Raw genomic sequence first — 23,163 nt, forward strand, 5'->3', positions numbered from 1 at the left:
TTCAAGAAATGTCAATCAGAGAAGAGAAGCATTCCAAAGGAAAGGCACTCTTCACTGAGAAGGCTCTGCCAGCAGTTCCCTGCTGTTTATACCGTGTGTGTCTCTTTCTCTCTGTGTGTCCGTCCAGCTTAAGCACCTCTGCAGATCTTCACTGCAGCAGTAAGGCACAGACTGAGAAATAGTCTCATGTAGGAAGGTCCCAGACCATTCAGGGCTGGAAAGGGCAAAAGCACAGCTTTAAATTCCACCAAGTAGCTCAGAGCCAGAAAGCACAAATCCCAGGGCACCGATCAAATGAGGATATACACCTTCTCACACCTCCCTTATCCTCAGACAACTCCCCATTCACTTCATGATAGACCACCTTTTAAAGTCCCTTTCTAAAAAAATTTTGCTTCAGCCTCACCTACACAGAGTCAGTATTTTGTAAGTTATTTTTGTTCTCTAACCCAGATAAATATTTCCATTCGCTTGAAGAGCACTGTAGCAGAATTTCTTTACAGCTTTGTGGGTAGAGTGCCTCCTGTTTCAAGTTCACATGCTTACATTTAATTTGTGTAGGTAGGGATATTTAGTTGCTTAATGTATGTAGAAGAGAACTGTAATAGGTTCTTTAAGTGACATGGGGGAAAATGCCCATGTCTGACCCTTTAACTGGGCACAGTCAACTTGAAATATAGTCAGGTTTTATTTTTTTAAAGATCAGTTTAGTTTCAGAGACCACTCCTTAGCACTGCACCATCCCCACCTCTTTCAATTTTTTTCACATTCCTATTTTTAAAAATATTTTTCTCTTCCTTGCTGCTATATGAAATCTTACAAATGGCAAGAGACACTGACTTCACTATAAACCATTCACAAAATTTTGTCCAATATATCAAGTAAACAAGGTGAAAAAATATATTTTTTTCCTCTGATCTCATTCAATTATAACTAACTGAGGTGTTTTCTGTCAGGCATGTATGTTTCAAGTTGACTGTGTCTCTAACATGAGAGGAAAAGTAAGTAATTGTAAAAGGGTGATTTTCTCCCATTTGCTGAGCCAACCTTCAAAGGTGGGGGGGGGGGGGGGGACAAATCACTGGGGTATTACTTCCAATAAAGTCCTTGCGACTCCATAGTTCTGCTTAGGGTCAAATTTTTAAAGGTAATTAGGTACCTAAACATGCAAATAGGTGCCTAGTGGGATTCTAAGCATGTAGCCACCTAGCTCCTGTTGAAATCAATAGGAATTGGCCACCTACATGCTTTTGAAAAGCCCACTTAGGCACCTATCTGCATCTTTAAGTGCCTAATTACCTTTTAAAATCTCACTCTTAAGAACCAAGAACTATGGTGAAAAGCAGTACTGAATACAAGCTGTTGAATGAATAAAACGTGAGTAATCTGATATGATTTGGCTTGATATTATTTCTCTTGCAGTAGCACCTAAGAGCACAAGTCATAGATCAGGACTCCATTAGGAGCAAGTTTGGTAGGGATCCATGCTTAGTTTTCCCATCGTGCCATCTTTTATTCTTAGAAAAAAAAATCTAGACTTAGCCTATCTATTTGTCATCTTAAGTTAAATGTCCGCTGTTTTCTAAAGAGGAGCAGCAGAAGCTGGGACTTGAAGTGCTTCTTTATCACGATCCTCTAGGGACAATTGAATCAACATAACTAGTGTTCCAGCTGTGGGTCATAGATGCTACAGACACATGTATAATCTGGGTCTGATTCTCCACTTGCATCAGTATCTCTAGTGAGGTCAATGGAGTCACCACAGTAGTATAAAACCAGTGCAAGAGGTGAATCAGGTTCACGTATAACAGTAGTGGAATGGTTGTCAATCTGAAGCACTAAGGAGCATGCAAGCCTATACCCATGTCCTGCTTGAGTATTTACTCCTGGTGGAAGTGTCTGCCACTCGCCAGAGGGAATCCAGCCACTGAATCCCCAACTGTTTTAATCCTCCAGAGTATGAGCAGAGACCAGACCAGATACTGCCACTGTCTTAGGGCCTCTGGGAGAGCTCTCGAGGTGAAGATCTTCAATCTGGCACCCCTGCCTCAGAACTGTGTCCATATGGCCCCCTTCCTAGTCCCCAGTGCTGCCTCCTCAGACACTTCCTTCTTAAACGCACATCCTCTTCCAAAATCCCACCCAATGGTACGAGCCTTCTGGGTTACCTCTTCGAGGGGGCACATAGTGGGCATAACTTATAAAACGCACAGACACATTGCACAGTAATTAACACCATTTATCTTTAATCACATGATAAACACACAGATCCTCAGAAAAAAATCCTACACATATATCCCTGCCTCAGTTTCCTCCTCACTCCAGAGCAGGGGTTCTCAAACTTCATTGCATCGCGACCCCCTTCTGACAACAAAAATTACCACAGGACCCCAAGAGGAGGATTAAAGCCTGAGACCACCCAAGCTCCATCACGTCAGGTGGAAGGTCCTGTAACCTGAGCCCCGTCACCCATGGCTGAAGCCCTTGGGCAGTGAGGCTCAAGCTTTGGCTTTAGCCCTGTGCCCCAGCAAGTCTAACGTCAGCCCTGGTGACCCCATTAAAACAGGGTCACGACCCACACTTAAAGAAAATAAATTGGGGGAAGTTTCCAGCCAGCCCATTGTCATTCAGATGTTTCTACCCGCATAGGCAGTCCTTGAGTTCTTATGGGTTAGGGTTAGGACACAGCCCTGCCAGCTCAGGGTAGATTCCACATTTACTTAGAGGCAATAATACAGAAATATTTATAGTAACTTCATTATATCAACCAGAATTCATAAGTTGTAAAGACAGAACCCCCAAATCATCACAGGTTGTCATTTAGTCCCTTCTGGAAAGGGCCAAGTGGCACGTAGTGCTAATGCCCTCAACTCTCAGTGATCACAATGAGAAATGAGGGCGTTCTGCACTCCTCAGGATCGGGCACTAGGCTGACAACACTTCAGATTCCATCGTCCAATCAGGAAAGATTTACTAAGGGCTTGTCTACATAAAAACTTGAAATGAATTAACTAAAGCTATGAAGTTAAAGTGCAGAAGTTAACTTATGTGCACTAACTTCACAACTTTAGGGTATACCTACACTGCACACTCCTTTCCGTGGTGTGTAGCGTAGATACAGGCATACTCCCCCTAGCCCAGATATGAACAGCAGCATAGACTGTGAGGCACAGCTTAGGAGAGTAGAGTAAAGACAGGCCTGAAGGGCCTGGGTATGCAGCCAAGTACATATCCTACATGGCTCTCTGCTTACCCAAGTCATGCCTTCTCCAGCTACATGTTCTTTTTAGGAACTTAATGTCCCGCTGACTCCCCGCTGCTGGAGCCCTTCCCCACTTCAGGAAAAGACTCCAGCAGCAGGGAAAAGGCTTTGGCAGGGCCAAAAGGCTCAGCCTTGCCCTGTCTCCCCCCCCCACCCACACCCCTTTCCTCCTTGCCGTGAAAGGCTCCAGCAGCAGGGAGCAACTGAAGCCTTTTCCCCACTGCCTCCCCCCACCACAGCCTTTCCTTGGCATGTGTAGCTACACACCGCAGCATGGACACAGCCTGATTTTCACTGTGACGTGTAGATACATGTACACTACACGTCACCGTCAGTGGTATCTAGTGTAGACATAGCCTTGTTAACTTAACTTTCCCGAATGTCCCTGTGTAGACAAGCCCATAAAAGGACTCCTTAATAACTAATGAAGAGACTTCAACTATAAACAGTCCTCAAAAGCAAAGGCTCAAGAAGTCAAATCAGCTTTAGTTTATTCATCCATTATTCAGATTTACAGGGAATTTTTATAATCCAGTGATAGGTTTAAAGCGTTATCTTTGTCTGGAAAGTACAGATTGTTCTTTCTTTAACTGTTTAATCTAAAATACCATCTACTTTAAAACTGAGCTCTGAGACTTTTAATATAGCTTTATTATACTCCCTGCTAAAAACAAGGTTATAGCAGATCTTCATTTCCTTATATAGGCCAACAATATAAAAATGAATTTTATTGAAACTCCTATTGCCTTTCAAAAGGTTTAATGTTAATGCTTTTAAATTAATAAAACCACCAGTGTCACTGTGGAAAAGTTAAAGAAAAAGACATTTTTTAAGGTCACTGGTAATATATTAGCATTTTCATTTAAAAATCACATTTTTCAAAGCATCTCAACAGCTTCAGAACCTAGCTCTTTTAAATGTACAGTATAAGTCTGAATCTGAACTTTTTCTTTTTATCATTCTATAGAAAGTGTTTGCATTAGTTCAGTTCCTTTTCTATTCAAGAGAAACTATCACACACACACATTAGTAAAGTCCTGGGTTTATTTTGCAGTGTGAACTAATGTTGATACTGCTGGGAGACTTACCACCTTGGGAAGTGACTTGTCAAGTCTCAGACAGGATGTTAAGCTGGGTCTAGGTTATACATTACACACATGGAAAACCTAGAAGGAAAACCCAGGGTGCTGTGTGAAGTGGTACTGGTGATTCAACAGGTGAGGACTCATCTCTTTGAGTCAGTACTTAATCATGGTCCACTGAGGTAATACAGGTATGGAATGACAGGAGGTGCCAGAGTTTGACTAAATATAAACCCAGGCTAGATCAGTCATGATCATTGAAGACGACATGAAATTTTTGCCAGAGCAGATGTGTTAGCCCCAGCACTTGAGTCAATTCAAACTTGGAAAATTATACTTTACCTATTTAAAATTAAGCAGGTAGTTTCAACTGAAGAAGTTATTCCTCATTTTCCCTCCTGGAAACTGATTTGTAAAAAGGAGGGCACCCAAAAGAACAAGGGGTGTGGGTGGTGGTGAAGCTTGCCAGCAGCAGGGTCTGATGGGATAGGAAGGGAAGCAAGCTGGCAAGTACCAAAGATGGGGAGAAAGACAAGCTGGAAGGCAGCAAGAGCTACGTGAGGTTTGACTGCACAACTTTTTCCTGATCCTGAAATTTCTGGCTGCCTCTCAGAATCCCAAGTGGAAGGGAGAGATGGGGCAGAGTGAACGTAGTTAGCTTTTGTGGTGTGGGGCTTTAAACCCTCTATTGATGACGACTTTTTGATTGATCTTATAAACCCATCGCTAGAGGAGGAAAGAAAATGCAAGCAACATTTTCTCTAATCAAGACATTCTAGATCAGGGGTCGGCAACCTTTCAGAAGTGGTGTGCCGAGTCTTCATTTATTCACTCTAATTTAAGGTTTCGCATGCCAGTAATACATTTTAATATTTTTAGAAGGTCTCTTTCTATAATATATAACTAAACTATTGTTGTATGTAAAGTAAATAAGGTTTTTAAAACGTTTAAGAAGCTTCATTTAAAATTAAATTAAAATGTAGAGCCCCCCGGACTGGTGGCCAGGACCCGGGCAGTGTGAGTGCCACTGAAAATCAGCACGCGTGCCACCTTCGGCATGCATGCCATAGGTTGCCTACCCCTGTTCTAGATGAAGTTAAGTTGTATGAAGAAAGGTTATTGGCCTAATTCTCCCTTCACATACATTGTTGGTAACTTTATAGGCTTCAGTGGAGTTACTGATTATTGTCACTATGAAGTGGTGTGGCTTAATGGAGACAGTACTAAACTGGGACTCAGGAGACCTGGGTTCTACTTCTGGCTCTGCCACTAGCCTGCTGGGTGACCTTGGGCAAGTCACTTCCCCTCTGTGTCTCAGTTTCCCCATTTGGGAACTAGGGATAATGATACCGACCTCCTTAGTAAATCACTTTGAGATATATAGTGCTTTGCATCAGTAGAAAAGCTAGGTATTATTATTGTTATAATAAGTGTGTTCAACACCTAAGTTTAAAGGATTCCTTGTAGTAATATGCACTACATGAGGGGGAGGGGGAACGTGCTGTTTATCTAAGAAAGCCAGGTTTCATTAAACAGTAGACACAGTAATATATTACTCCAGAGAAGAATAATCCTAAATAAATTTATTGCAGATATTAAAATGAAATGAAATTGTCCAAATGCTGATATGAAAAAGGACTTCATGATTAAAGTGGTAAAACAGGATGTGCATACTGAAACATCAAGTGACTTAATCCGTATAAAAAGGGCACATGCCAGAAGGACAGAGAGCTTTCCTGACATGGAACTGTATCCCATGGACCTTAAGAGAGCCATAAACTAGAAGAAAGATATAAAACAGAGAAACATTTGACAACCTTGGAAACAAAGTCTAGTGTCAAATTCTGTGTTGCTTTACTTCATCCCTCTCTCTTATCCATTCAACCCCCATTAAAGTAAATAGGGTGTACAAGGAGAAAACAAATCGGAATCTGGCTTTTAGAATTTAAGAAGTGTAGTCTTGCTTGTATCCTTCTGCAATGTACTACAATGTCTAATTATCCACACATATAATTTGATGATTCAAAAATTACAGAATTATATTGTTATTTTATTGCACATTATTTGGTTATGGATACACAATGTGATATCAAATGAGGGCATGTAAAGCAAAAGCAAGCACTCCAGAGATGTTAGATGCCATATTGAATCTGTACATGAGCATTTTTTTTTGGACTGTCTAAGGAACAGTAATCACATATGATTAACAAACGATGCTATGAATTATTTTTGTTAGCGAAAAATTCCCCTTAGAGACCTGCATGATAGATCTTGACTGACATTTAACTTTCCCTACAGACATAAAAGAAGCAATTTCCATGGGGAGTATAAGCAACTCTCACGCCAATCCAGGAAAAACTCTGCTCAGATATCCAGGCTTCTAAATGTTGTATTTTGTTCTAAGACAGAATATGTTACAGTTGATTGTGAGCATGCAATACATATTGAGTGCATCTAGTTTCCTAGCTTTTTATCATTGCTTACCTGAAGAGCAAATAAGGAACACAGTGTAAGCTCAAAATATTTTGAACAAGTATGGATGATATAAAACAAAAAGTAAATTCAACACTAGTGCAAGGGAAAAGATGTTGGGGCCCTCTTTATACTTATAGTTGACTAGTGTGATTGTCTCAACCCCAGCTGGCTTGAGGGTAAAAATGAACTTGCACACATGAGTTTAAGTTCTGGCACCAGGAAAACATCTTTTACTCAGTAACCATTCACATAAGGAAAAGGATTCTGAAGCCAAAATCCAAAAAGTACAATGAAAGGTCTTCCTACATTCCAAAAAGGAGTACAGTACAACACCTTTCTGTTCTCCTCAAAGTTTCAGACACCAGGAGCTCCTTTCACCCTCTGCTGCTTTTATTTTTTGGGGAACCAAGTGATTGTGTGACTCATCACTATTCCCTTCTAGAGATCAAGCTGGCCACCATGATAAGCCTTTTGCCACAGAATCAGATGGTTGCTACCTTATCCAATGTCAGCATTGGCTGAATCTGGCTGTACTCAACAGTGTTTTAATCCTCTGGTTTTGGGGTCCATTCGACTCATCCCTTGATACTTGTAAGCAAAATTTTCCAATTTGGGTGTTGAAGGTTAAACACAAAATCTATTAAAGGGGCCAGATTTTCAGAGGTGCTGAGTACCTGCATCTCCAATTGAAGTCACAAGAGCTGCAAGCACTTATCTCTAAATCAGGATCAGGGTTTCTCAGGCGAGACCCCTAAAAATTGAGGCACCCAAAATTAGTGTCCATGCTACTCCTGACAAATGACACTTAATGCTTGTAAGCAGAAGGAAATGTCAACAAAAACAAAAACTTTAGATTTGTGATGCAGTCTGGGATTTCATTTGTGTCATTTATGTATATAGAAGCAGTGATTGTTTCTGCCATAAGGTTGGTGCTAGAAAGAGAAAGGTCAACAATAGAAAAATAAATGTATGTATTCCATCAAATTGCACGGCTCACAACTGATGGCAGCTTAGGTATTTTATGCAATAGACGCCTCGAACACAAAGTAGCCAGCATTTAATAAACACAGTAGCTATGTTTGGAGAAATCATGCCCTTTTCAGTTGATTGTATCCTCAGAAAAGCAAAAGGTTAGTAACGAATTCAAAGTCAACACCTCAGCTGTCATTACATATAGCAGCATAACAATATAGTTGAATTGAAAAGTTAGGTATTGTGTGATAGCAAGCGTTCTGAACAATTAAGGCAATTACACTTCGGTTTGTGCTTCACAAAATATCAAGGATTTGAAGTGTGATATCCTTTATCAGTCTTAACAATACAATACATTACACTAGTCAATGAAAGGGGGATCAAAGCAGTCAAAGATTTAAGGAAGAGGTTACTTGTTTCTGAAATGCCTTTGTAGACGTCACACTCCTACTGCACCAATTTTAACTGTGTGGTGGTTATTCAGTTTTAAACCTCTCATGACATCCCTTTAAAACCCATCTGTCCACAGTAAATTGGACTGATAAGAGCATAGGGTGCAGAACTCAATTAAGTTTAGGTTTACTGTGGTCCCTCCTCATTCTGGGTCCATTTCTGCCACCCTCATTCATAATGAGCAGCTTGACTGGCTCAGTGGTCAAAGCAGATTCCGAAGCTCACCAGTGCTGATGTCTGTTCTCACAGATCTTGGTGTTACAGGGTGAGGCAGCCTTACACTATCTTGTGCATAGGAGATGAGGTAGGGTACAAAGGAGTAAACATATTTGAAAGGGTTTCCTGACTCATAACTAGCCAGACAACAGCATCTGCAGTGTGTGGAGGGGAATCACCCACCTCAGTTTTTATCAGGATGGAGAATCTGTATTGGTGGGAAAAGCACATAAAAAGGTGCATGGTGGGAGATCCTTCACCAGAATCTTTAGAAATGCCTCAGGGAATTGCTTCCCTATTAGAAGGTGAAGACATTTCAAAAGGGATTTTAAGCAAAATAGATGCATTATGTATTTGCACAGAGAACAAGGGAGCAGGGTGGGGGTAACATTAACACTCTCTTCTTCCCCGCTTCCACTGTAAGAGAAAGGGAGCTGGTGGAGGCTGGAATCTTTACCCCCCCACCACCACCACTGAAGTGGAAAGAGTGAGTGAAAGGCTAGAGTTTCCTTCACCTCTCATCTCTGGGGAAGGCAACAGGAGTTGGTATTTCCTTTTTCTCCTTTCAGGATTTGCCTTTCGCCCAGTAGGTTATCCGTGGAAGGGAGAGATCTTTCTTCAGAGGAGGAGTAAAAGGGGATTCCCTCTTCTTTCCCTGTCAGGTGCTGTTGCTGTTCTACTGGAAGAAAAAGATGGGATCCCTAGGAACTCCTCCTCATCAGCTCCCCCAAGCCAGAGAAGGGGGAGCTAAATTCCATGTCTCACTCTTGGCTTAACCTTTGCTTACTCTGAAAATAGTCCCTTTGATTTCAAAGGGAGTAAGCCGTTGGTCAACCTGAGGTTCTTTGTTTTCTTAACTCCTTTTCGGAGGGCAGCATCAATGTCCAGAGTGCCAAGATTTTAAGAGTTATTTACATACCCAAGTGGGACTCTTGCTTTGAACACCAGCACCAGCAACCACCCACAAATCACTTTTCAACATGTTAGGCAGTTCATTAAATACAAATCAATACAAGCTGTCTTAAGAAAGCTGTTTGTTTGTCCGTCTGTCTAGGGTAATTTCACCTAGCAAAAACAAATATTTACTCTCCGTGCAGATTGTCAGGGCTACAGTAAATAACCATTTCATTTCAGTGCAAGCTTAACGCAGCAGCCTAGGCTCTCTCGGGAGGAAGAGTTATAACTAGGGTGACCAGACAGCAAGTATGAAAAATCGGGACAGAGTGTGGGGGGAATAGGTGCCCATATAAGAAAAAGCCCTGAATATCGGGACTGTTCCTATAAAATCGGGACATCTGGTCACCCTAGTTATAACACTACCACAGATTGAAAGATTAGTTGGCTTTACCTGGAGACCTTTTTCTTCTATCTTTTTCTGAAGTATCTGAAGGCACTTGGTGAAGTCAGTGAAGTCTTGATCCGGTGTCTCTATCAACTCACATCCCTAGCAATAAAAATAAGAAATGAGAGAACACAAAAGGTCAATTATTTCTCAGTTTCAAGAACAAGAAAAAATGGTTTCTCTAGTCGTTTGCTGGTCTTATGATGTACATCATGACTATGTAGATTGGATTATATATTGGTGTATGTTGTTCTTAATTAAATGAACTGTGGCCCATTTGCCCACAAGTCTGTGCATAGAGATGCAGAATCAGAATACAAACTAGAAGGTGAAGAGATGCTAAGGACCTAAGCCCCACACCTAACTAGATACACAAGTTACCCTACTAAATTCAGAGAGAACATTTGAGAGTCTGGTTTGTTGGATCGGTGCCTTCCCAAGCAATGAAAGTTGCAAGTACTCAGCAGCTTGTAGGATCAGACTCTTTTCCAGTAGTTGCCCTGGTGCTGCAATTGTTACATTTCTACTATATGCTGTATAAACGTAAGGCCACAAAAACACACAACGTTGCTGATTCCAGCAAGCTGATAAGTTAATTTGCAAGGATTTAAAAATCAAGCCTCCTTATACTACAGTAAATAATAAATAATAGAGAGAACACGTTAAAAATGGAACAGAGCAGTTCAGATTTCTTAATTCAGAGCTAAAATAATTCCTAAGTCTCTGCCAAAGAGCTGAGTAAGGAAAAAGTAACGTCTACCGTATAAAGTCACCATTCAAAGAGGTTTCAAGGATACAAAACACCCGTATGGCATCATAAATTATAATAAGAACCACACTTGCTAGATTTAGAGGTTCCCTTACCTACCACTTCAAGGTCTCCTTAAAAGCTTCCTGGCTCTATGTCTGTCTGATTCATTTTATATTTCTGCCCTACACCGTAGTGACCGATAAGAAAATTAGGTTCTCACCGCTCAAAACATATTATAAGAGTCTAAAAAAATATTGCATACAATGTTGGTAAGGCAAATAAAACAAATCTTGTCAAGTTTCTCCTCCATCTCCATATTTAAAATATAGGGCCAGAAACTCAAAACAGAGGCAGAATTCACTAGTGCAGCATGCAAGTAGCGCTTAGTTCAGTGGTCCCCAACCTTTTTGTGGCCAACAGCACATTCATGTTTTCAGAAGTGTGTGGCGGGCGCCAACAATATTTCAAGGCTTATTTTGTATTTGTACATTAAATAATATGAAAAACATCGTATTTAATATTACATAATATACGAATCCATAAGATAAAAAAGGTAATTTTACATGTAAAAGGTATTAATTAAATTATTCGGCAATTACTTTCACCTTACCATATGAATTTGATCTTTTTTATCTACCTATAAGAAAAATTAAGGAGTTTTTACAAAATAAATATCAAACAGTTTTCATCTTATTTATTTTAAAAAAGTAAAACATTGTTGAACTGCTGGTCCAAATATATTTATTATTCTAACTTTAACATAGATAGCCAGTTATGGTTAATTAAAAATATTCTTTGTATTGTTACTTGTATCTGGATTTCAATAAACAAACAAACATACATAAAAAAAAGTTAAACACAAGTTAATCATACGCGCTCATCAGCACTTAACGGAAAATAGGTATCATTAATTCATGTGGTTTTTCTAATAAAGTCAGTGTGATTTTTGGCACTGCATTTCTTCAGCCAATTTTTCGTAGTTGGGAGAGTAGGATGATATTCCCGTTCGTAAGCAATCATCAAGATGGGCATCTGTAAGCCGAGATCTGTATTTTGATTTTATGATGTTCATTGTTGAAAACAGAACTTCGGATAGATAAGTGGAACTGAAATAAGATTTTATTTTGTATGCTACATTTTTTAAGGCAGGAAACTTTTTTCGGTCAACCAGATTCCAAAAGTTTTCATCTGTTGCACAGGATTTTAGAACAATATCATTTTGAAGGTCCAAAATCTCCAGTTCCACATCTTCTGTCCTTACTTGAATGAGACTCTCAATCGATGTAGCCATTTCTATTACCTCTATTTGGCAAGTAAAAGGATTCACAAGAAAGGCAACTACAGGCTCAATGATGGTGAACTGTTGAAATCTCTTTTAAAATTGTTCCAGAAGTGTTTGAATGTGGATAACAAATGGTGATGGGTTAAAATCACTGTCACATACCATTTTCTTCATACTTGGGAAATGTACGAGAGACTTTGTCTTCATATGTGACATCCACAAGATCAGTTTTGTTTTGAATGATTTTACAGAACCTATCGTTTGAGCCACATGTTTGTCTTTTCCCTGGAGCTCAAGATTTAAAATGTTCAATTTGTCAGTGATGTTGGTAAGAAAAGTCAAGTCCATTAACCAGCTGGAGTCTTCTAGTTGCTCATAGTTCTGATTTGTGGACTTCAGAAATTCTTTGATCTCTTCAATTAGGCTTAAAAAATGTGCAAGAACTTTACCTTTGCTCAGCCATCATACTTCTGTGTGTAAGATAAGATCAGATTGTTTATCATCAACATCTTCCAACAGGGCCTTAAAAAGTCAGTGTTGCAAAGGTTTTGCTCAAATAGAGTTAATTATTTTAATAACGACATTCATGACGTGTTGAAAAGAAAGAACTTTGCCGCACAAAGCTTCTTGGTGGATAATGCAATGATGAGACATAAAGTTCGGAAAAGATTCATTCTTCTTGAAGAGTGCAATGAATCCATTGGCGCTGCCCATCATTGCTGGTGCCCCATCAGTGGTGATCGCAGACAGGTTGTGTAGTGGCATACTAATTGATGTGGCGTATGATTTGAATAAATTATAGATGTCCTCATCCTTTGTTCGCCCTTTCATAGGCAATACTTTTAGTAACTTTTCTTTTACGATGAGGTCACTAAATACCATCCTCACCATAACTGCCAACTGCGCTGTATCCGAGATATCTGTCGACTCATCGAACTGCAGTGAAAACCAGTCATATATTTCCAAGTCATCCTTTAGCTGAGTTTGCATGTCGCTTGAAATGCATGTATCCTCCTCGTAACTGCGTTGTCTGATAACTTCAAGTCTTGTATTGCCGACAAAATCTCACGCTTGTTAGGAAATCCTTGAAACAGGCAATCAGCACCAGTCAAAAATGCTTCCTTCAACAATTCACCATCTTGAAAGGGTTTTTTCTTCTTTGCGAGCAATTTTAAAGGAAGCAATGGTAGCACTTTTAGACTTTACCACCTGTCTAGTGAACACAGATTGCTGGGCAGATAGAAGAAAATTAATCAACTCAAATCAAACCTCTCTCAACTCAGGTTTAAGTGGATGGCTAATGCCAAAAGAGCCGTGATTAGTTTGGAAATGGTGTTCGACATTATGTTTTTTTGGCATTGCAACAGTAATACCGCACAATAAGCAAACACATTTCCCTTTATTTTCAATAAAACAATAGGAGTCTTCCCACTCTGCGTTGAAATAATACGTACATTGTCTTTTATTTGAACCACTCATTTTGGGGCAAAATGTTAAAAAAATAATAAATCGCAAAGCACAAGAAAACAACAGTATCAGTGCAGCGGAAGAATACTCACATATAGGGCCGGCTCCAGGCACCAGCGGAGCAAGCACATGCCTGGGGCGGCACATGCTACAGGGCGGCATTCTGTCCATTCTTGGGGCGGCAGAGTCTGAGCGGGTTTTTTTGTTTCTGCTTCGGCAGTTAGGGCGTGGTTTATTTTGGGTTTTTTTTGGCCCTTTGGCAGTTCGGATGGACTTTCCTCTCTCTAAAATGACCTGAACAAATGGTAGCTTTTTTTTTTTTAAACTTCCGGGACTTGTCTGCTTTCTTTCTTGTCTGCACTCCGAAGCCTTCTCCTCTCGAAAAAAACTCACCTCAGGGCTTGAATAGTGTCATCTTAGCTCACCACCAGACACCCAAAGCAATTAGTGCCTCCACAGTCACTTCAAAGCATCCATGCTTATTACAACAGGTATCCAACCTGTTCAAAATACTCTACAGACAGCTTTTACACCCAAACTCTTGGACAACAGAAAGAAACTGTCCACAGAGCATTTAGAAGAGGATGGGCACTCTTTAAGGGGAAGTCCCCTGACCTCAATGAAGTCATTAGGCTCCAGCCCAGATCTGGTGAGATCCACCTTTGAATGCCTTCCTCTCATTTTGTGCAACTTCATGTTGTACGGTCATGAAAAAGCCTCAGAGAAGTTGTGAAGATTTGTCATATTACCCCAAACCAGAAAGGATTTTCATCCTTACCAGAAAGATGACAGAAACCAAACCCAGGGAGGTTAGTGTGTGGTACGGTTTCTCAGTGGAATGTTGCTAATACTGTGAGGCCCCTTTTTGAAGATATTGAACTGGCACTGAGTTGGACAATAACATTGCTAAATGTAATTCCTTAACTGAAGCCCACTTGAGAAGAAGAGTCTGCTCACTCACTAATAGTGGGGCAGGCTCATTGTTTTATGTCTCCAGTGACAGGAGAAACTAGGTTGTGAACGACTGCATGAAAAGACAAGAACCCTCCTCAAACTGTTAAGAGTTCCCTAACCTGGAAATCCCAGACTCCAATCCAAGGCTCGAATTGTGCTGGAACATTCTGGAACACCATCCTAGCACTTCTTTGGGAGCTAGACCACCATTCTGGCACTTTCAGTACTATCACTTATAGGGTACAGAAGTGCCGGAACACACTTCCAGTACCCTTTTTCCATCTTGAGCATAGCCCCCATAGCCAGTCTTATAACAACAAGAAAGTGAAGATGACTAAATCAATGGCAGGAATGGTTACTCCCAAGCCTGGGGTGAAAGGACAGGAGAGTTTAGGACAGCTCCTAAATTCACAACAGAGAAGGAGGGTCTTATCTTTTGACAGGATCATTCCTTGGCTCCAGAGTGCTGGCAGAAGTAAGCAGTTTATAGGTCAATTAAAAACCCCCTCAACACTGAAGTATCCCTTTCTGCAATCACCAGCAGAGAGTCTTATCTCCTCCCTGCAGAGTCAATTTCTGGCAATTGCAGGCAGACTATAACTCTGCATTAAAATCTAGGAAGGCTGAACTACTTTACACTCTATTTTTCAACTGAGGGTCTATGGCAGCTTTTACCATTTTCTGTTAAGAAAGCCATCTTGTAGGATGCTCTTGGAAAATAAAAAAATATTGAAAAGCAGCCACAAGGCAGTTCTCAGAAGACTCAACTGCAAGCTGCTGGATGTAAGCTGCTGTAGTGAAATATCACAGTTCTTGGAGAAACCAGAGGTATGCCACACTTCAAGTGCAAACACCAAAAATATTCTGAACAGTCTCACTAGAACCTTCAGAGCATATTGACTGTAAAAGACCTGGAAGAAAGATTCCAGGAGTCCTGTTCTCTAAATTCAAACTGGCATTTGAAGTGCTTAATTTAGTAACAAATTCAAAAGGTTGGTAACTAGATTAATAGCAAAAAATGAAGTCATAACTTGAAGAAAAGAATCCCATAAAAAGGAGGAAAAAGAAATATGTTTCTACTCAAGCTCCATAGCTGGTACAGCTTTGACAATTGCCCACATTATCCTGTGGGTCCCACTGTAAGTCATGTTGGAAAATAATGAAAAGAATGTGTAGGAAAAAACCTGAGTGATCATGGAGGACTTCAATTTGAGTGACATACGCTGGAGGTCTCATACTGCCAGTACTAAAACATCCTTGGAATTTCTAAATATTATAAATGACCATTTCTTAATGAAGAAAGCCTTGCATACCAAAACAGGGGAATTCTATATTAGACCTTGTCTTGACGGATGAGGAGGAACTGATCACAGATTTAAAAATTAATAGTAGCTTAGGTACAGATGATCATGACTTGACCACTTTTATAATGTTCAAACAGAATTAAAGACCAGAGCAGTGATATGAACACTTGGTGCTTTAAAAGGGCCAATTTCACAAAGCTGAAAATAATTATGACACAAATCAGCTGGGAAGAATTTAATTAAAAAAATGTGAATTTTAATTGGAAATTGTTTAAGAACACTTTATTAGATGCCCCCAAAGCCACAATTCTACAACTGAGGAGAAGGCTGTATTGTTTAAAAAAACCTGATCTGGTTTAGAGGGGAAGTGAAGACAGTTATTTTTATTTTTTTATATAACAAATGGAAGAATGGGGAAATTGGCAGTAATGAATATAAATCAGAAGTGAGGAACTGTAGAACGTTAATAAGGGAAGAAAAGAGATACAAAGAGAAATTTATGGCCAACAGATTTAAAATAAACCTCCTTCTGACTGTCTTTATGTATATTAGTAACAAGAAGAATTCTAATAATGGTATTGATCCACTATTACATGGAAATGATAAAATGATCAATAATAAAGCAGAAAAGGCAGAAGTGTTCAATAAGTATTTCTGTTCTGCATGGGGGGGGGGGGGGGGGAGAGAAGATAATGTAGTCAGATGATGAGGATATCACATCACTCTTTCCATTTCACCAGTATCTGAGGAAGATGTTAAACAAAAGCTACAGAAGTTGGACATTTTAAAATCAGCAGGTCAAGACAACTTACATCCAAGAGTTTTAAAAGAGCTGGCTGAGTGGCTCACTGGACCATTGATGTTGATATTCAGTAAGTCTTGGGACAATAGGTAAGTTCTAGAAAGCTGGAAGAAAGTTAATGTTGTGCCAATTTTTAAAAAGGCTTGTTAGTCTGACATCGATCCTCATCAAAATAATGGGGCAGCTGATATGGGACTCAATTAATAAATTAAAGGAGTGTAGTATAATTAATACCAATCAACACAGGATTATAGAAAATAGATCCTGTAAAACTAACTTGATTTTTTTTTAAATTAAAATTACAAGTTTGGCTGATACAAGTAATAATGATATAACAGATTTAAGACTTGATACCACATTTTGATTAAAAATGAGGACGATATAAAATTAACACAGCACACATTAAATAGATTAAAAGCTGGCTAACTAATAGGTCTCAAAATGTAATTGTAAATGGTGAAATCGTTATCAAATAGATGTGTTTCTAGTGGGGTCCTGTAGGGATCGGTTCTTGGCTCTACTATATTTAACATTTTTATCAATGACCTGGAAGTAAACAAGACCACCACCGATAAGGTTTTCAGATCATAAATGTATTGGGGAGGAGTGGTAAATGATGAGTAAGACAGGTCACAGATACAAAGCGATCTAGATCTCTTGGTAAGATGGGAACAAGCAAACAACATGCATTTTAATATAGCTGTATGTAAATGAATGCATCCAGGAACACAGAATGTAGGCCATACTTATAGGTTGCGGGGGGTGGGGGGGAGGGTCTCTATCCTGGGAAGCAGTGACTCTGAAAAAAATTGGAGGTGGGAGTTGACAATCAGACGAAACATGAGCTTTCAGTGCAACACTGTGGCCAAAAGGGCTAATACAAACCTTGGTTACATAAACAGGGGACCTATGTATTTGACACTGCTGGAATACTGTGTCCAGTCTGGTGCTCACAATTCACCAAGGACATCGATAAATTGGAGAGGTTTCAGATAAAAGAGTCACAAGAATAACTAAAGGATTAGAAAATATGTCTGATAGAGATAGCTTCAAGGAGCTCAAGCTATTTAGCGTAACAAGGAGAAGGTTAAGAAGTGTATCTTGATTACAGGCTATAAGTACCTACATAGGCAACAAATATTTGATAATGCACTCTTTAATCTAGCAGAGAAAGGTAGAACATGTTCCAATGGAGGAGTAGTTGAAAATAGACAAATTCACACCGGAAATAAACAATTTACCAAGGGTCGTGGTGGATTCTCTAGCTTTGACAATTTTTAAAATGAAGATTGAATGTTCTTCTAAAAAGATGGGGATGTTCTATGGCCTGTGTTATACAAGAGCTCACACTAGATAATCATAATGGTCCCTTTCAGCCTTGGAATCTAAGAATCCCCACCAAAACCACTCCTGCTACTAATTGCCTCTTCAAATTCAATTCAGATTCCGCATTCTCTTTCACAGCCACAAACAGATCTTCTGTTTGGGGTCTGATGACCTCTTTAGGACTATTCCTGCTGCTGCGATGCTAGAGGAATTGGCGGATACCAAAGCTTGGCCAACATTGGTTGGAGAAGGCATGTCTGTAGTAGTCAAATCTTTCTTGGTCTCCTTCATGACAGTGTCCGAGTGACTAAACTTTCCATAGACTTGCATGTTCACTGACTGATAGATAAATCTGTTGGTACCAACATACCAAATCTAACATTTTATATTATGATTTCTCACTTTTCTTGATCAACACTTCAAATCAGCTTTTGTCAAACTTCATTGCTTTATTCATGAATAACAAAGTTCTTCCAGACACAGTTTTCCAAGGAAAGCAGAATTTAATCAGACACTATAATAATTGCAACACTAAGCAATAATATCTGTAACGTTATATATACCCTCTTAAACTTAATGGTGTTAACCTTTGGGAAGAAAACTAAAAGCAAAGCAAATTTTACATTAAGACAATTCAATATCACTGCAGGAAAGAAAATAGGAAATTGTGTCTGGCAACCACATCACATTACAGAATGGTAGGATGAGGCACCATGGATTTAGGGCCTTTGTTGTTATGCCTTGTTATGACATTTATAAATGGTTCGTTACTAAATAACAACAAGACTAAGACAAACAAATAGGATTCTTGAATTCTGAAATGGACAAAAATGGACAGAAAATGACAATCGGACGCTGGAACATTCGCACACTACTTGACCCAAAGGAAAATTGAGCCTGTAAAAGAACCTCATTAGTAGCAAAAAAGCTATACAGATATCAAAGGGATATCACTGTCTTATCTGAGATTAGACTACATGAAAGCAACGCACTTAGAGAAAAAGAAAACGCTTTCTACTGGTCAGGTTACAAGGCAACTTAAAACATCTGCCAACACAGGTTAGGTCTCGCAATAGCAAACCCCATCAATAATAAACTAGCTCAGCAACCTCTGTCAATATCAGAGCACCTAATGACGTTGAGGATACTATAGTCCCACAACAAGTTTCTGACAATAATAAGTGCCTATGTCCCAACACTACTTGTTCCCAAAGAAAAGATGACTCAGTTCTATGGCCAGTTGAGTGACACCTTAAGAAACATACTCAACAACGACAAAATCTTATTACTGGGTGACTTCAATGCTTGCACTGGAAATTATTGCATCACTTGGAACAGAGTCATGAGCAAATTCAGAAATGGGTCTCCAAATACAAATGGAGAACTACTCCCTAGCAAGGTCAAACTCTGTGCAGAGTGTTATTACGAACACTTTTTCAACGTGCCAGAAAAGTGGTTCTATTCTTGGCAGTACTCTCGGTTAAAATGTCATTAGTCATCATAATGCCTGAGGGATCTTTACATTACCAGGGCTAGGCGAGGCACAGAATGTTTTGTGTATCACCAGCTTATCCGTACTAGACAATCTCAGGATTCACAGTCCTAGATTGAAAATTGCCCCCAAAACTAAACAGATGTGTCCAGGTCTCGAAATTTTGCACAGAAGAGGGAAGAACCCCGTTAGTAACTTCCATTCATGCTGCACTATTAAGCTGTGCCAATTCAAGAGTAAGCGGACTGTCGATGAAAGGTGGGGTGCCTTTCAAATTGCAGCACAATCAACAGCTGAAGAAGTCCTTGGTGACAAAATGTGGACTGGTTTGATGCTAATGACAATATTCAAGCACTCTTTGTGGCCCATCAAGCCATGTACAGGAGTTAAACTGAAGAACCCCTCCTCCTCAAAATCTGAAGTGCAGAAAAAGCTGCAGGAGATGGAAGACACTTGGTGGAGAAATAAAGGAACAGAACTACAAGCTCTTACTGATACTAATAACACCAGAGGTTTTTTTCAGGCGTTGAAGTCCATTTACGGACCATGAAGAGCCAATAATTGTCCAATCCTGTCCACTGACGGCACCACCATCCTGACTGAGCAAGTAGGATATTAGAAAGATGGAAAGAACATTTTGTGATTCTCCTCAATCGTGAGTTGAGCGCATATGATCAAATAGACTCAATCAAGCAAAGAACAGTCCAATTTGAACTCGAAGATCCACCAACTTCGGAGAAAACCAAGAATGCATTTATGGAAATGGCAAACAGAGCTGATGAAATCCCAGTTGAAGTGTTGAAACACAGTGGTCCTACACTTCGTAAAGCTTTACTAGACTTACTTACTTTCTGCTGGGAAAATGAGGTTTTACAAGCGTAAAGGGGACAGACATGATTGCGGCAATTATCATGGCATTGCACACCTCTCCATCGCTGGTAAGACCCTTGGTAAGCTGTTGCTGAAAAGACTTCAGGCTATTGCAGATGATATACTCCCTGAATCCCAGTGTGGTTTTCGTTCATCATGCAGCACTGCTGACATATTTACCCTACGCCAGTTACAGGAGAAAGCTGCTGAACAACAAATACCCCTGTATGTTGCCTTTGTCAACCTTAGTAAGACGTTCTACTCCATCAGATGCTCTGTTCTGTGGTGACTTCTTGCAAAGTCTGGCTGCCCAGACAAACTAATCAATCTTATATGCTGCTTCCATGACAACATACAGACCTATGTATCAGTGGGTGCCGACTCATCTGATCCCTTTCCTGTAGCCCATGGGGTTAAACAGGGCTGTGTGCTTGCCCCTACATTATTTACTTTGTTCTTGGCTAGAGTGCTAGAAGTTGCTGCACATACTACCCCTACAGGTGTCACTTTAGAAGTCTGCCATCAAATCGGGTTGTTAAACGCCCGCCGATTCAAGGTCAAAAGCAAATCCCAGCAAAATGAAATAAAGGATCTATTGGATGCTGATGACTCAGCATTTGTCGCCCTTTCTGAGAATGACCTGCAACATTTGCTGAATTCCTTTGGCCGTGCTATATCCCTTTTTGGCCTTTGTATTAAATGTAAAGAAAACAGAAATCCTATGTCAACCATCTCCTGGCAGAAGCCCATTTCTTCCATCACTACAAGAAATAAAACTGAATGGCTGCCAATTAAATAATGTCAAGTCCTTCTGCTACCTAGGTAGCACAGTTACATCAGCAGCATTGATAAAGAACTTTCAGCACATTTCAAGTCAGCAGCCTCAGCTTTTGGTAGCCCACAAAAAAGTCTTTGGACAAGATAGGTGCGGGGGAGGGAGGGAGGGAGGGAAGGTCAAAGTGTCCAGAAACTGCCAAAAACTTACAGAGCTGTGCTCCCTTGTCTTCTATACTCTGTAGAGACCTGCCCCCTTTATTGTCACCATATCCCACAACTTAACTGCCTGCAACAATGCCACCTACGCAGCATAATGGGAATCAATTGCTCTGACACTCACCAACAATGAAGTACTACAGCTAGCAGCCATGCTAGCATGGAGGCAAATGACTTGGGTCAGCCACATCATACGTACGGATAACAATCGACTAAGAGTTCTAGATGGTGAATTTGAAAAAGGCAGTAGGAAGGCCATCCCAAACTCCACTACAAGGACTGCATCAAGCAGCACATGCAGTTTGCTGGGATGGACTTAATGACCTGGGAGGATATGGCACATGACAAGCGAGCTTAGCACTCTGCTATGAAGGAAGCAGAATGTGCAATAGAACAGCAGTTCTCAACCTTTTTCTTTCTGAGCCCCCCTGCCCACATGCTATAAAAAATTCTACGCCCCACCTGTGCCACAATAAGTGGTTTTCTGCATATAAAAGCCAGGGCCAACGTCAGGGGGTAGCAAAGCAGGGCAATTGCCTGGGGTCTCATGCCACAGGGTCCTCTGCAAAGCTGCATTGCTCAGGCTTTGGCTTCAGCCCCGGATGGCAAGGCTCAGGGCCCAGGCTTCAACTCCGTGGCAGGGCTTCAGCTTTCTGCCCTGGACCCTAGCGAATCTAATGCTGGCCCTGCTTGGCGACCCCCTCAAACCTGCTCGCAGCCTCGGATCCCTGGTTGAGAGCCATTGCAATAGAATATTGTCACGCCACCTTCGTGGACAGTAGGAGGGAACATAGACACCAACTTGCCTTGGCACGTTTCCTGAACCCTACATGTGGAAACTGATTTCCAATTGTAGTCATATTTAAAGACGAGTGACAGTCATTATGGGAGCAAAGGAATTACAACTGTGCTTGCCTGCTGCACAATGGGTTACAAGAGTGAAAGTCTGAATCCTTCTCCATCTACAAGCATCTTCGTACACTGAAATTTTTCTTTCAGCCACATAACTTTTGAACCAAAAAGTTTTCATAGAAATATATATATCTTTGCCACCATTTGTGTCCTCAAGTGCACCCGGCAGCATGGCTATTGAGGAATAAGGTACGAACCCATTTTTACAATCTCAACATCTGAGTCTCCATACGGCCACTGGCCTCGACTACCAGGTCAATGTAAGAGGGGGTCGCTCTGTGGCTTGAGAGAAAACAGCTCTAACACATCTTAGAAATGTTGAGATGCTACTTCTGATAACATTCCCTCGCAACATTCTTCTCAGGCTGACAGACCTTAAATCAAGTTATGGAGTACTGCCTCATTTTATATTGTTCGAGGGCTCAGTGAGCGCCCCCAGAGCCTGAAACTGATTTTCAGATGGGGACAGACTGAAATGCATCATGAGGTTTTCACAACAGTGAGAGAGAGAGGATTTGAAGAAATAAAGGCATATTTGGCTTAAGCAGCTGTGAAGCATGAGTGATTCATACATTTTCCACAGGCCAGGCTAATTTAGGATGGACTGGGATCTAAAAACATGCAACAGACTTGAGCTGATTAATTTGTTTTAATTATCAATCAATAGGAAATTAGTGAATTAAATACTTTTTCAATTTTTGTGAAGGGACAGAGCGGGGCTCACTGATTTCTTTTAGGAATTCCAAAGGATGCTGAGTAGAAAAACTACTGAATGATTTCCTTTTGGATCAGACTTATACTAAAACTAAAAGAAATCGTTTGACTATTTAAGAGAACAAATCATTTAATTATTTTAGAGAACAAAACCAATTACTGTAATTGGTGAAAGGGACTTTAAAAATCCAAAGGCACAGAATAATTAAGTGAAATGCATTCTTTCCAGTTTCTGGACTCAGCTTTTAGCTTATTGTTCAGCAGTACTACAGAGCTAATATTATGCAGACCACTTGTCTTAACTATGGGGTTACTTCATTTCAGCCTTTAACTTTGGGGTGGGATGATCTGATTTGCTAAAACGTCACACTGCAAGTGACATTGCAACTCAAGATTAACAAAAGCAATTTATTAATCAGGTTTCAGTATATGCAGCAAAGTCCAAACAATCAGGGGGAGGGATAGCTCAGTTGGGGGAGGGATAGCTCAGTGGT

General features: G+C 40.3%; 1 protein-coding gene across 2 annotated transcripts in view; it reads right to left on the bottom strand.

Moving 5' to 3' along the window:
* LOC112103624 (thiamin pyrophosphokinase 1-like) overlaps window positions 1–23,163 on the bottom strand; it is a 599,015-nt gene that overhangs the window by 190,830 nt on the left and 385,022 nt on the right. For both annotated transcript variants that reach the window (XM_026654049.2, XM_026654047.2), the window contains one exon: window positions 9,809–9,904. In XM_026654049.2, coding sequence (XP_026509834.1) covers window positions 9,809–9,904 — 96 coding nt within the window. The remainder of the gene's footprint in view (window positions 1–9,808; window positions 9,905–23,163) is intronic.

Source organism: Terrapene carolina, unplaced genomic scaffold (genome assembly GCF_002925995.2).
Source record: "Terrapene carolina triunguis isolate 2854851 unplaced genomic scaffold, T_m_triunguis-2.0 Scaffold179, whole genome shotgun sequence".
NCBI classification, from domain to species: Eukaryota; Metazoa; Chordata; order Testudines; family Emydidae; genus Terrapene; species Terrapene triunguis.